The sequence below is a fragment of the Cajanus cajan genome, chromosome 6 (assembly GCF_000230855.2).
Source record: "Cajanus cajan strain Asha chromosome 6, NIPB_CcT2T_4, whole genome shotgun sequence".
NCBI lineage: Eukaryota > Viridiplantae > Streptophyta > Magnoliopsida > Fabales > Fabaceae > Cajanus > Cajanus cajan.
The window spans coordinates 59,743,258-59,758,280 of NC_138522.1; the positions used below are offsets into that span (position 1 = coordinate 59,743,258).

Consider the following 15,023-nt stretch of genomic DNA (forward strand, 5'->3'; position numbering starts at 1 on the left):
ATATATTTTAAATTATTTCATTATCTTATATTTTAAGTTATATTATATTTTTGGTCTCTTTATTTTTATTAATTTGTAATTTGTCATTCTATTTTGAAATAAAAATATTTAGTTGTGAACATTAGAGCTAGTCTAGTGGTTGGAGAGATGAAATTAGTGTTTTTATCCTATCATCAATATGGTATTTATTGATCATTAAATTTTGATGTTATTTGATGATCGATCACCACTTAATTGATGTGACATGTAAATATAAAAATTTAAAAAAATAACAAAAAATTATCTACGTTTGAATATATTTTAACAAGTATTTGATATTTATTTTATTAATAAATCTTATTTGCATGATTTTTTTTAATCTCCAAATATCATGTTCCTAAATGCTACATCACTTAAGTATAATTAGTAAATGTCAATTTGATAGAAGGATCAAAATTCTATATTTTTTAAAATTAGAGAAACTAAATGTTTCTATATTTTCTTCAATCATTATTCCATCCCCTCATTATAATAATAATAATAATAATAATAATAATAATAATAATAATAAATTATAATAAAATATAATCCTCATATAACTTGTTCTAAATAAACATATAAAATATAATATCAACCTTGAAATACTCTCTAATTAATATCCACCCATTAAATTTTATAATAAAAATATATTATTAATCTAATTGGAAAAGTGTAGGGTGTTACAGGAGATATAGTTAAGCTAGCTAATGCCATGATAGAATCATACCCAATTGTTCTACCATGACAGTAGTACTAGGCTTTCTTGTTTAAGTGACGACATCTGATAAATCAAGTTCTTGTGTTGTAAATTGATATACAATTTTCTGTGAATCTAACAAGCTAAAAAGATCACCATGTCTTGTTAGTTTAGTACGTTTAGACTACTTAAACTGTTCATCCTATGTTGCAGGAGATCTCCTAGTTAAAATGTGTGACGATGTATATAGTTGTTGTGTTGTACATATGATGTGTTGATTTAATTGTGTTTATTCATATGTTGTGTTGACTTGTGATGAAGCTTGTTGATGTGTTGTTTATGTTGACCTTGTATTGTAGTAGATGCAAATTGTAAAGTTGATAGAGTTGAACGTGTTGAAATGTTGATGCTGAAAAATATCAGTAGTGTTGTAAAATCTTGTTATATATGTTGATCCTTTAAACACTAGTTTATCCTTACATGTTTCTATGTGTTTTAAATCGCAATGATCATACGTGATGTAGGAGTAAAACAAAGACAAGTATGAGATGTTACGGTTGAGATGGATATAGGGAGGATGACGTATTGCTTATACTTTGGATGCTACTTTCATAATAGTAATTTGTATAAGAGTTACTTGACCAACAACTTATATTGTATAATTTACATTTATAAGATTACTATATCTATACTGCATATATATTTGAACACCTTTTTTGTATATTTATATACAGATCACTATATAATACATTTTCTCGTGTTTGTAGGTATACAATCTTAAGTTAATAGTTATTTTTGTTGCTAGTTGTTTGTTGTTAAGTGTAAGGACCATGTTATTAGGTCGTTACACATATAGACTATAGTGACACAATATATGTTATTAAATTTCATTCAAAATTATTATTAAAATTGTGTGTGACTGTATGTAAAATAGATTTATACCTATAATAATATTTTTTATATATCACTATATGTAACGTTTCTTATAGTGATAATATCCTTTGAATTGATCAATTTAAATAGTTCAAGAAATAGCTTTTTCTATCAAAGTAAGTAATTATTTTCTTAATAAAAGACAAGAGGAAGTAATAAAAATAATAAAACAGTATTATAGAAATAAAAATAATAATGAAAAAAATTTATTTTAATACTTTGTCTTTTATATATATTTAGATCAATTTGATCCTTATAAAATAATAATTTTTTTTTATTTTTTTACATAATTTTGAATCAATTTTAAATTAATTCAAGATGTGAAATATGCAACCATAGATTAACTTATATAAAAATTATGATATTCAAATATTTTTTAATCTAAAAATATTTAAAATATAGTAAAAATTGTATGAAAAATATATCATACGAACAAAAAGAGAATAGTATAAAACTATTTTTTTAGTATTTTGGTTATCTTTTGAACTTATTTTCACATAATTTTTATTATATTTGTATTTTTATTTATTTAAGAGATTTAGAGATTTTTATTATACGGACAAAAAGAGAATAGTATAAATCTAAAAATTGAAATTGTTTTAGAGATTTTTATTTTGATTAATATTATAAAAATAAAAAAGAAGTATTTATTTAAAAATTTAATTGTGAAAAAATTATTTAATTTTTATATAAATTCAAAAGGACAAAAACAATTTTCAAATAAAAAAAGTAAATATAAAAATCAAACGAGTTATTAATAGGTTGTAACCACTTATACTTACAATATTAACAAATAAATTACATTAATGACATATTAAAAGATGTGTTAAGTAAATACATGTGACCCTAAACAATTAGTACATGTTATACATAATATGCACAGAAGAAATAATACTTTATAAGCTTTTTGGGTAGTTATTCGTACGGGCTCATGCACAGGACGGATTTTCAATTAAGCACTTTTATTTGGTTAGTTAATCTAAATTACTTCTAATTATTACTTTGTAAATATGGATTTTGGCACTCCTAGTATCACAATATAATTTTATTTGGCCGTTTCAAAATTTTTTTTTTAAAGTTTTTTATTTTATTTTATTATCATAATAATATATTAAAACTTGTTTCATAACATTTGACAAAAGTGTAATAGAAGTGTATTGTTGATGGCGGGACGAGTATTTAACAAAAGTCATTCTCATTTCATAACATTTGGAATCAAAATGAAAGAAAAAAAAAAAAACACACATCAGGTCTATAGAAAAGAAAAAAAAAAAGAAAAAGGAAATAAAGTGATAGTAACATAATTATAGTAAAGTAAAATTCTAAAGTATTTTTTAAAATTTTAGATTGTAAAATAATATATATATATAACTCAAGAAAATTTCCCAAATATTAATTACCAACACATGTAATTAATTATTAAATAATCTTGAATACACAGAAATTGTTTTGCCTTGGATCCGATGTGAGGTTATATGCTTCAAGTACATGGCATCTTAATTCGAGGAGTCTTTACTTAAAATTTGTTTGAATACAAGTTAAAAATATTTTTTTGAGAATTTTCCTACTAAAAATAAGGAGTATTTTTTAATAAAGAAACTACAAAAATACTTTTAAATTTATATTTAAACATATTCTTAATCTTTTACGAATCATTTTTTTTCTTGATATATATATATAATATGAAAAGAACTTGTAAAAATCTCTCATGTAGAATACAAAATACAGAATCTTGATAACTCAAGGGATCCTAAAAAAGGAAAAACCATTGGGTAATCCAAAAGTTACCCTATAAAATATTATAATCACAATTTTTCTTATTATGAGGGTATAAGAAAAAGTAATAATATATTGAAAAGTTAATGTGATACTTTCAAATTTATTATTTTTTTTTTCAAACACGAAATTTATTTTGAAACAGAAGAGAGAGTATGGTAATTAGATATGACAAGATGAGGCCACTTCAATTAGGATGGTTTTGGTTCCCGATCATGTCGTTGAATTCCTTCGCAAATCTGTTCATAACTTCAAGGGGTAAGCAAATTGGTAATAATAAACCTTCTTCTCCTTTTGCATTCTTATGGGGCATAATAAAGGTTATTCCAGTAGAGGAACTGGCCAGTCCACAATAGACAGCGTTGCCCCACCCAAAATTAGCTTTTCTAAGATTAAAACGTGTTAAATCCGAAATAATCAAAGACTTTTCAGGTAGCGGTAAGTGTCGTCCCTTAGTCGTAGCTAAATCTGCCACAGAATGCATGTACTCGTCTGTGACCTCACTTTTCACTTTATTTATTAACTCCACAGCATACCCAAGTGGATTTTCACAAAGCTTCCCTGCAGTGGTGACTGCTGCGGGGCTTGCAACAGCGTTACCGTAATAACCAGCCGGTAACGGAGGATTTAACCTAGTACGTGCGTTGACGGCACACAACATGTGAACATCCTCCTCTGCCTTTAGCTGCAATGCTTTTGTGCGACAACGCCAAATGCACGCAGTGATGATATCAAATGTGGTGCATTGCTGAAGGTGATGGGGAACCAAGTGACGGATTGCAGCTATCTCGGTTGGTCCAAGGAAGAAAGATCGAACCATGTCATTCCCGTTTGACATGAGGGTATCGTATACCCTTTCCTTAGTGCGTTGGACTTGCGATGCGTATTCGCGATGGTTGCATGTAACGCGAGGTGGATCTCTTGCCATTAGGCGCTCCCTTTGCCACACGGGTGGAATGGAAGGTTCTTTTAGACCTCGAACCATTTCAATCCAAGCCCTTATGAATTGTGCAATACCAGCCCCATCACTCATGGCGTGGTTGTAGTTGAAGGCTAGGATGAAACCACCACACTTGAGGCGTGTCACCTGTCATCATTTAACATCCAACATCAACAAGCTATAAAGGAGGGACGAACAAAACTTTATGAAACATTCATTTTTATGTATGTATATGTTAACTATTTTTCTAACAATATGTATATTGAACCTGTACAAGTAGAAGGGGAGAATTTGTAATTTCTCGAGAGCCTGGAACCTCGTACAGTAGTTCTTCAAAGCATGGGAATGGAGGGTGGACAGCGTCACCAAACTGATCAAGTGTTACGTCTGCATCAGCCTCAGTGAACAAGACGCCCTCACCAGTACAATCTACCATCAATTTGTCGCCAGGACCCTGCCTAAGCCTACCCGCAAATGGGTAATAGAAGACAAGTGTTTTTGCCAGTGCCTTTCGAATCACTTCAACCGGGTCTTTCCCAGCCATTAATGGTTCGTTACGATAAACTTGAATCACCGGGACCTGGACACGTAGGATGTATATATCATCTAGGTCAGATAGTGGTTTAAGTTCATTAGGAGTGGGTATAGCAGGAGCCACCAACTCAGGTTGGGACCTACGCACTGCAAACTTTAACGATGGTGATGAAGCAGCCATGTTATCTATGAATAGGATTGTAGATTAGAAAGATATTAAAAGTGATGTATGAAACATTTCTCTTGATTCTCTTATTTATAAGTGTACGTGAATAGTGTACTTTCGACTAATTTTCAATAGTGTACCGACACGTATATTTACCTGACACTTCATTTAATATTATTTATTTATTAATTGCAAGTTAGTTCTTACCGATAATTATAACTTTTAATTTTTTAGATATACAAAATGTTGTTTCACTCCTTTTAAATTCATTCAAAAATAATTAATATATATATATATATATAATTGTTCCATTATATAAAATCTCATTCATAATGTATTAGTTGTTTTTAAACTAAAATATTCTTAATTAAAATATATTTTTTAAATTTATATTATGATGTATTAATTATAATTTGTTAAGAGGGTAAGTAATATTATAAGTATTAATTAAGAGAGAAAAATAGTACAATGATAGTTTTGGAAAAAAAATATATAAAAATAAGATAAATTTATTCATATTAATTAGATTAACTACTTTTCTCAATCTTGAGGTATTTGAGTTTTATACATAGGAATAAAAGTAATAACTAAATTTTTATATAAATATTCCTTTTTAATTTTTTAAATATTAATTAAAATATATATTTTTTAAATTATTTCATTATCTTATATTTTAAGTTATATTATATTTTTTGTCTCTTTATTTTTATTAATTTGTAATTTGTCATTCTATTTTGAAATAAAAATATTTAGTTGTGAACATTAGAGCTAGTCTAGTGGTTGGAGAGATGAAATTAGTGTTTTTATCCTATCATCAATATGATATTTATTGATTATTAAATTTTGATGTTATTTGATGATCTATCACCACCTAATTGATGTGACATATAAATATAAAAATTTAAAAAAATAACAAAAAATTATATATATTTTAACAAGTATTTGATATTTATTTTATTAATAAATCTTATTTGCATGATTTTTTTTAATCTCTAAATATCATGTTCCTAAATGCTACATCACTTAAGTATAATTAGTAAATGTCAATTTGATAGAAGGATCAAAATTCTATATGTTTTAAAATTAGAGAAACTAAATGTTTCTATATTTTCTTCAATCATTATTCCATCCCCTCATTATAATAATAAATAATAATAATAATAATAATAATAATAATAATAATAATAATAAATTATAATAAAATATAATCCTCATATAATTTGTTCTAAATAAACATATAAAATATAATATCAACCTTGAAATACTCTCTAATATCCACCCATTAAATTTTATAATAAAAATATATTATTAATCTAATTGGAAGTGTAGGGTGTTACAGGAGATATAGTTAAGCTAGCTAATGCCATGATAGAATCATACCTAATTGTTCTACCATGACAGTAGTACTAGACTTTCTTGTTTAAGTGACGACATCTGATAAATCAAGTTCTTGTGTTGTAAATTGATATACAATTTTCTGTTAATCTAACAAGCTAAAAAGATCACCATGTCTTGTTAGTTCAGTACGTTTAAGCTACTTAAACAGTTCATCCTATGTTGTAGGAGATCTTCTAGTTAAAATGTGTGACGATGTATATAGTTGTTGTATTGTACATATGATGTGTTGATTTAATTGTGTTTATTCATATGTTGTGTTGACTTGTGATGAAGCTTGTTGATGTGTTGTTTATGTTGACCTTGTATTGTAGTAGATGCAAATTGTAAAGTTGATAGAGTTGAACGTGTTGAAATGTTGATGCTGAAAAATATCAGTAGTGTTGTAAAATCTTGTTATATATGTTGATCCTTTAAACACTAGTTTATCCTTACATGTTTCTATGTTTTTTAAATCGCAATGATCATACGTGATGTAGGAGTAAAACAAAGACAAGTATGAGATGTTACGGTTGAGATGGATATAGGGAGGATGACGTATTGCTTATACTTTGGATGCTACTTTCATAATAGTAATTTGTATAAGAGTTACTTGACCAACAACTTATATTGTATAATTTACATTTATAAGATTACTATATCTATACTGCATATATATTTGAACACCTTTTTTGTATATTTATATACAGACTATATAATACATTTTCTCGTGTTTGTAGGTATACAATCTTAAGTTAATAGTTATTTTTGTTGCTAGTTGTTTGTTGTTAAGTGTAAGGACCATGTTATTAGGTCGTTACACATATAGGCTATAGTGACACAATATATGTTATTAAATTTCATTCAAAATTATTACTAAAATTGTGTGTGACTGTATGTAAAATAGATTTATACCTATAATAACATTTTTTATATATCACTATATGTAACGTTTCTTATAGTGATAATATCCTTTGAATTGATCAATTTAAATAGTTCAAGAAATAGCTTTTTCTACCAAAGATTGTGACTTACATAGTATTTAGAAAAATAAATGCATTTACTTGCAGGAGAGTATAAAAGAAAATTACATATCAAAGTAAGTAATTATTTTCTTAATAAAAGACAAGAGGAAGTAATAAAAATAATAAAACAGTATTATAGAAATAAAAATAATAATGAAAAAAATTGATCCTTATAAAATAATAATTTTTTTTTATCTTTTTACATAATTTTGAATCAATTTTAAATTAATTCAAGATGTGAAATATGCAACCATAGATTAACTTATATAAAAATTATGATATTCAAATATTTTTTAATCTAAAAATATTTAAAATATAGTAAAAATTGTATGAAAAATATATCATACGGACAAAAGAGAATAGTATAAAACTATTTTTTTAGTATTTTGGTTATCTTTTGAACTTATTTTCACATAATTTTTATTATATTTGTATTTTTATTTATTTAAGAGATTTAGAGATTTTTATTATACGGACAAAAAGAGAATAGTATAAATCTAAAAATTGAAATTGTTTTAGAGATTTTTATTTTGATTAATATTATAAAAATAAAAAAGAAGTATTTATTTAAAAATTTAATTGTGAAAAAATTCTTTAATTTTTATATAAATTCAAAAGGACAAAAACAATTTTCAAATAAAAAAAGTAAATATAAAAATCAAACGAGTTATTAATAAGTTGTAACCACTTATACTTACAATATTAACAAATAAATTACATTAATGACATATTAAAAGATGTGTTAAGTAAATACATGTGACCCTAAACAATTAGTACATGTTATACATAATATGCACAGAAGAAATAAAACTTTATAAGTTTTTTGGGTAGTTATTCGTACGGGCTCATGCACAGGACGGATTTTCAATTAAGCACTTTTATTTGGTTAGTTAATCTAAATTACTTCTAATTATTACTTTGTAAATATAGATTTTGGCACTCCTAGTATCACAATATAATTTTATTTGGCTGTTTCAAAAATAAAAATTTAAAAGTTTTTATTTTATTTTATTATCATAATAATATATTATCTATTATTATAAAAATATTATTTTTTTGCGAATTTTCTTAAAAAAAATATTTGCAAAATTTTTTTGTGAATTTTCTTGTGATAATAATTTCACAATTTTTTTTTACAAATTTATTTGTGAAAAATAATTTACAGATATTTCTTACAATTTTTTTTATGAAAAATAATCTATAATTTTTTGTTTTGCAAATTTTGCTACAATTTTAATTATCATATAAATTTTTTCCATGATAAAATTTGCCAAAAATATTGTAAGAATTTTATTTTTTTTCTTGTAGATTTTCTTATGAAAATAAATTCGCAAGTAATGTTTACTAAATGGTAGAAAAATTTTGTAGGTAACTTTTCCTACAGATATTTCTGCCAATTTTAAGCTGCAGGAAAAATAAAAGTGTTTAAATTTATAAGTTTAAGACATATTAATATAATATCATTGTTAAAGTTTAAATATAACCTTTTAAACTCTTAGATTATAGATTATAAGTTTAACATTTAACTATACAAATCAACTTGTAAGGTAAGTGTTTCCCCAACTTATATACTTTTTAATTGTTTTATTTTCAATCGATGAGATTTGAAGTTTTTTTTTAAATATTAATTAGATCATGTCTTTATAAAAAATGATTAATTTATTATATTGAACAACAAAATTATATTATTATAAATTATTTTAACTCTTAAAATATTCAATATTCTAAAACGTTAGTTTTTTAATAAATAATTTTATTTTAAAAACTATGAATAAATTAAAACTCATCATCAATAATTTATACATTTAATTAAAAGAAATATTTAATTTATTAATATTTTAAATTTAAAAAAATTATGAAATATTTATAAATAAATTAGTAAAATAATATTTTATTAAGTAAATACTTTTAATTTTAAAATTTTATAAATTATCATTAAATTAAAACTCATTGTCATTAATTTATCATATTTATAAAATTGTATATATTTATTTTAATTAAAATTCCAATTAATTATAATGATATATTTATAAATAATTTAGTAAAATAACATTTTTTAATTAAAAATATTTTAATTCTTGAGAAAACAACATTATATATTATAATTTTGAAGTGAATTTAAAGTTACAATTATTATATATTGATAATCTAAAATAATAGAAAATAATATTATAAATAAATATAATAAAAAAATCACATATAATAATAAATTGTTATTATAATACTACTACCTCTACCCTTTTATATATAAATAATTTATTAAAACTAATGAAAGTGGTTAAAATAATTAATTTTGATTAATAATATTAAAGTATTAAAATTTTTTTAAAAATTACTCTTTGAATTTATTGATTTAAATAGTGATTACAGTAAATGACAATTCACTCAAATAAAGAGATAATTCTTTTAACCTAACTTAATTATGTAATTAATAAATCAATAAATATATCCACTAGCATGAGAATATAAAAAGAAAATAATCAATTATTAAAATAAATATATATTTATTTTATATAATTAGGATTACAAAAGTTTGTCCATTTATTTCTTATGTAAAAAAATCAGAGGAAGTAATAAAGATAATATATATATATATATATATATATATATATATATATATATATTAATAAAGATAAATATATATATATATAGTTTAATTAAAATATAGGAAATTGAAATAATTTTAGTGATTTCTATTGTGGTTAATTTTTTAATTTTTCTTTAAAATAATTATTTAAAGAAATTTAGTATTGAATAAATAACTAATAATAGACTAATACTGTAAGTTAAAAATAAAAAATAAAAATATTACTACAATTAGAATAAATTAATAGTCTAAAACAGTATAAATTAATATCTTATAAATAAATATAATAAAAAGGTTTAAATATATTTTTAGACTCGATAAAATAAGTGAGCTTTTAGTTTTGATCTAAAAAAAATTCTTTGTTTTTTTTTTAAATTTATAATCATTATGTTTAGTCCTTATAAAATATTTTTGATTAATATAAAATGAGTAATTTTTTATTTTAGTCTCCATAAATTTTTTTTCTTCTTTAATTTGCATTTCTTTAAAATCTAAAATTAATATATTTTTGAATTATAATGATGATTTCAAGATAAATAAATAATATTTTTTTAAGGACTTATATAAAAATATTTAGAGACATCATACATTAATATGATATCAATAATAATTATAGGTAACATTTGTGATGGTTATTTGACTTTTTAATAAATTAATAAATATGTAGTTAACAATAATTATGAAACATAAACTAAAAATAATAACTTTAAGTTTTTTAAGAATGAAAAAAAATTGTAGAAATTAAAATTACAGCTGGCTCACTTTTCAAGAATTAAAAAATATTTAAATCATAAAAAATTATAAAAATAAAAAATAAGTATAAGACTGCTAATAAAAATTAAAAAATAAAAACTAGCAGATAGTACATATCCGCAAGAGTTGAACAAGTGAATCTGGTTGCAGCTCCACTTCAATGCTAGTCCATGTAGTCAACACATTTACAATCTCTAAGGAATCAGTTTCACACAGTGATTTAAAAACCGGACCGAACCGGCCGGTCGGACTGGTTGGACCTGGAACTGGTGGTCCAGCCGGTCCAAATTTTAAGTTGGATCGGTTATGCAGTCGACCCGTTTCAAACTGGATTGAACCGGTCAATTTTCCGGTTCAACCGGTGAACCGGTGGGTCAAACCGGTTCAACCATTTTTTTTATTTTTTTTTTCTTTTAATTTTTTTAAGGGACCATAAACCACAAAAAATAATAATGAAAATTAAATCTCTTAATAGAAAAGTAAAGAATCTTATTAAATATAACAATGACTACTTCTAATATATTTGTTTGCAATATATATAACTTAAATAACTTTTATAGTATATTATTAATTTTAAATTATATTTAATAATATAATATTTATGTAAATATTACATATATTATCTTGTGATATTAATTGCAAGCATATTATATATGTACATATTATTTATATTTTTAATTTGTATTAATATACTGTTTAACATGTAATTTTTTATGTATTTTTTTACAAAATAAAAATAAAAATAATTTTAAATAAGATAGAAAAATTGAAATTTAAAATAAGATATGAATTTATTAAAATTTATAAGTATAAAATATATTTAATATGAATATTTTTTTAATAAAAATAAATAAAAACCGAATCATGCAGTTCAACTAATGACCCACCGGTTCAACCTTTGACCCACTGACCCAGTACCTTAACCGGTTCGATGACCGGTCCGGTTTTTAAAACTATGGTTTCACATTGAATTTCCTTATGCCCCAAAGTTAGTTATGATTTAATTATATCTATTTATATATATATATATATATATATATATATATATATATATATATATATAAACCCTAAATCAATTCAATAAAAAATCTTAATTTATTATTTTTACACATGATGAGAATGAACACGCGTTTCACCGCTAAATAAATCGTATTCATGATGTATGAATACAATGTGTTTATGTTGGTAAATGAAGTAGAAGAAATAAAAAAAAAAAAAATAAAATAAAAAGACAAGGAGAAATTACATCCTAAGAAATGGGACACCTCTAGCATCAGCCAAAAGCTGAGGGAGCATATATCTATAGGAGGGGAGTCCAACTCTTGTAGCATGGTATTGAAGTTTGGGTCCTTTCTAGCTAGAAAATCAACACAAGCCTTACCATCTATAAGAGAGTATAAGATGTTTAATTATTACACGAACTCATCAATTTATTTTATTAATAGTCTGCATCAATTTTATTTTTATTGATGAGAATACTTGTTACCTGTAACACCCCAGTTTTCCAAAATGGTTACTATTATTATTATGATATTTGGTAGTTATCTTTTATTCCAAATGTAGCTAATTCATACTCCATTTATGCTTAATTATAGGCTTTAGAAATATATGTATATTGTTGGGCTTAATTAGATAGTTGTAAACTTTCTTTTCAATAAAATCGTTTTCGCTGGGCTGACTGGCAAACCTCGGTGTTTAGGGCATAACTTGGGCTGTGATGGTCCAAATGATGCAAAATTGGTGTCAATGGAAATCTAAGAGAAAAACGCACAACTTTTACAGAAATAGCCATTTGCAAAATCGGTCGTTTAGGAAGTCAAAATTGGAATTTGATTGATACAATTGTTTCTCGCTGGACTGATTGGCAAGCCTCGGTTTGTGGGGTATAACTTGGTCGGTGGTTGTTCAAATGATACAAACTTGGTGGCTATGGAAAGATAAGAGAAAATCCTACAACTTTCATGAAGGAAATATTTTCAGATTCGGCTGTCTATAAGGTCCAAATCAGTAGCTAAAGTCGGTGAGGAAAAGAACATGGCACCAACTCCATTAATTCATCCCACCAACTTTAATAATTCATCTCACTAATTCATTCCACTTAGTTTTGTCTAAGATTTTTTCATTATTTTCCATTTTTTTAATGTGTCTTGAAGGCTATAAATAGCCCTTCACTTCTCCATTGCAAACCATCCCTCAATTCTCATTCTCTCTTCTCTTATACTCTCTTCTTCTCCTCTTCTTCTCTTTGAAGACCTAGAGGAATCCATAGGAGGTGGTTCTATCCTAGTAGAAGGAGCCTAGAGGAGGAAGCTCTTCTTTAGTTTCAGCGCTTGTCATCCAGGTAAGGGGGGGAGTGAGAAACCTCGCTCTGGGTGTGGGATTGTATGCTGGGTAGTGGGATTGGCCCCCAATCCTGTGTTTGTTATATGTCATATTGTTTGTATGTTCTAATTGCTTGGTTAATATACTTGTATGAATAGAAACTATGTTGAGACTATGATTGTGAAAGTTGTGAATATGATGTGATAATGTGAATGTGATGATATGATATGATGATAATATGATATGATGTGATGATGAAATATGATGATGTGAAATGACCAGGAGATAATATGAAATATGGTTGAGACATGAGATATGAAATGTGATAATATGTTAATGAGATATGAAATGACCATGGAAAGTGATAAAGTAATATGAGAATGCATAGAGTCTTGTTTGACATGCATCATATGCATACAATACTCCAGGTGTGCCGCTGAGGCCGCATACCCACGACTAACTAGGTGTACCTTTGGGTCACCCACGATATGATAACCAGGTGTACCTTTGGGTCACCCACGATATGATAACTAGGTGTACCTTTGGGTCACCCACGATATGATAACCAGGTGTACCTTAGGGTCACCCACGATGATATGAGAATCTTCCGTATGGCGCCACATGCATGCATTTGTGAGTCTAGTCAAGAAAACCAATGCATGATATATGTGCAAATATGAGATATTGTTATTTTACGTATGTATTGTTTGTGTTTGGCTGTCTAGTATATATTCCTACACTGTGAGCCGAGTGAGATGTTTTCTCACTCCCTTTTTCTTTGTGTTGTTTTTTTCTTTAACCGTTATACAGGTGATTATCAGCATGAGGTTGAGGATGTTGGTGGTGAAGCTTAGGCTTCTTTATGGGCTATGCTCTGATAGGACATGTGACATCGGGGTATAGATAAGATTAAATTAGGTTGTTAAGGTTATTTTAAATTACTTTGAAAACTTTGAGATTTATTTCTTTGTAATTTCCGCTGATTATGTTTGTTAAAAATGTGATACTCTGTAATCATGTTTGATTACTAAAGTTATATTATTTAAATTTATTGTAGTAGGATATGCGGGGTAGAGGGTGTCACATTACCAACTACCAAAGGTCTGAATTCATAAAACTCTCGTTTGTAGCAAATTAATTGATTAAATTAGATGTTGTTCTTACTGGAAATCTGCTGTAGAAATGATCCTCTGAGTAAGATTGGTGAGTCTCCTTCGCTGGTACGCCTGATGCTCCAAGATGGGGGTGGTACCTGCAAAAGAGACTCTGATGCTAAAGTTAGTGTTTGTGAGTGTATGAGTCTCGTATAAGTAATGCACGTACCTTTGTGTGTATTAGGGTTTTGTTGGGCCTTGGGCCCGAGATCAGTTTATGACCTAATTGGATAGCGAGCCGATGTCGCCTAGCACGTGTCCGAGGTCACTCCGCACTGTGATGCCAAGCTCAAGCTCGGCATAGCTGTACGGATAGTACACTAGCCCCCCAAGCTCCGAAGACCGTAGGTCGAGGAGTTAAGACCGAGCTTGACAAGGGGTCGTGACTTTTCGTGTACGCCTATTTGTCATGACGCCATGTGTCATAACCGTCCCCTCGTTCCCATGACGCGTGGGCAGCGCGGTGACAAGATTGTATTTTTATTTGTTTGATGACGTGGCCTCTTTGGGCCGATGTGGTGTTCCGATGTCCATGTTTCATGGTCGGGCTGAGGAGCTCGGCAATAATGAGCTTACTGCTTGGTTAGGCTGGTAAACCTTTGACCGAGTCAGCAGATTGGTGAGGGACAAGTCGGCAACTCGGCTGGCCAGTACACTAGCCCCCCAAGCACCGAGTGATGTAAGAGCAAAAGGGCTTCTAAGGAGTTCCCAAATTTGTTGTTTGAAGGTTCAAATTCGACCTTG

At 26.7% G+C, this 15,023-nt stretch overlaps 1 protein-coding gene across 1 annotated transcript; it reads right to left on the reverse strand.

Annotated features, from left to right (window-relative positions):
* Positions 1-3,341: 3,341 nt before the first annotated feature.
* LOC145949258 (benzyl alcohol O-benzoyltransferase-like) lies at positions 3,342-5,133 on the reverse strand. The gene is made up of 2 exons (XM_083059169.1): positions 4,633-5,133; positions 3,342-4,511 (listed from the first exon to the last, which is right to left on the reverse strand). The coding sequence occupies exons 1-2, from the start codon at positions 5,077-5,079 to the stop codon at positions 3,612-3,614; spliced, it is 1,347 nt and encodes a 448-aa protein (XP_082915295.1). The 5' UTR covers positions 5,080-5,133; the 3' UTR covers positions 3,342-3,611.
* Between the last annotated feature and the right edge of the window lie 9,890 nt (positions 5,134-15,023).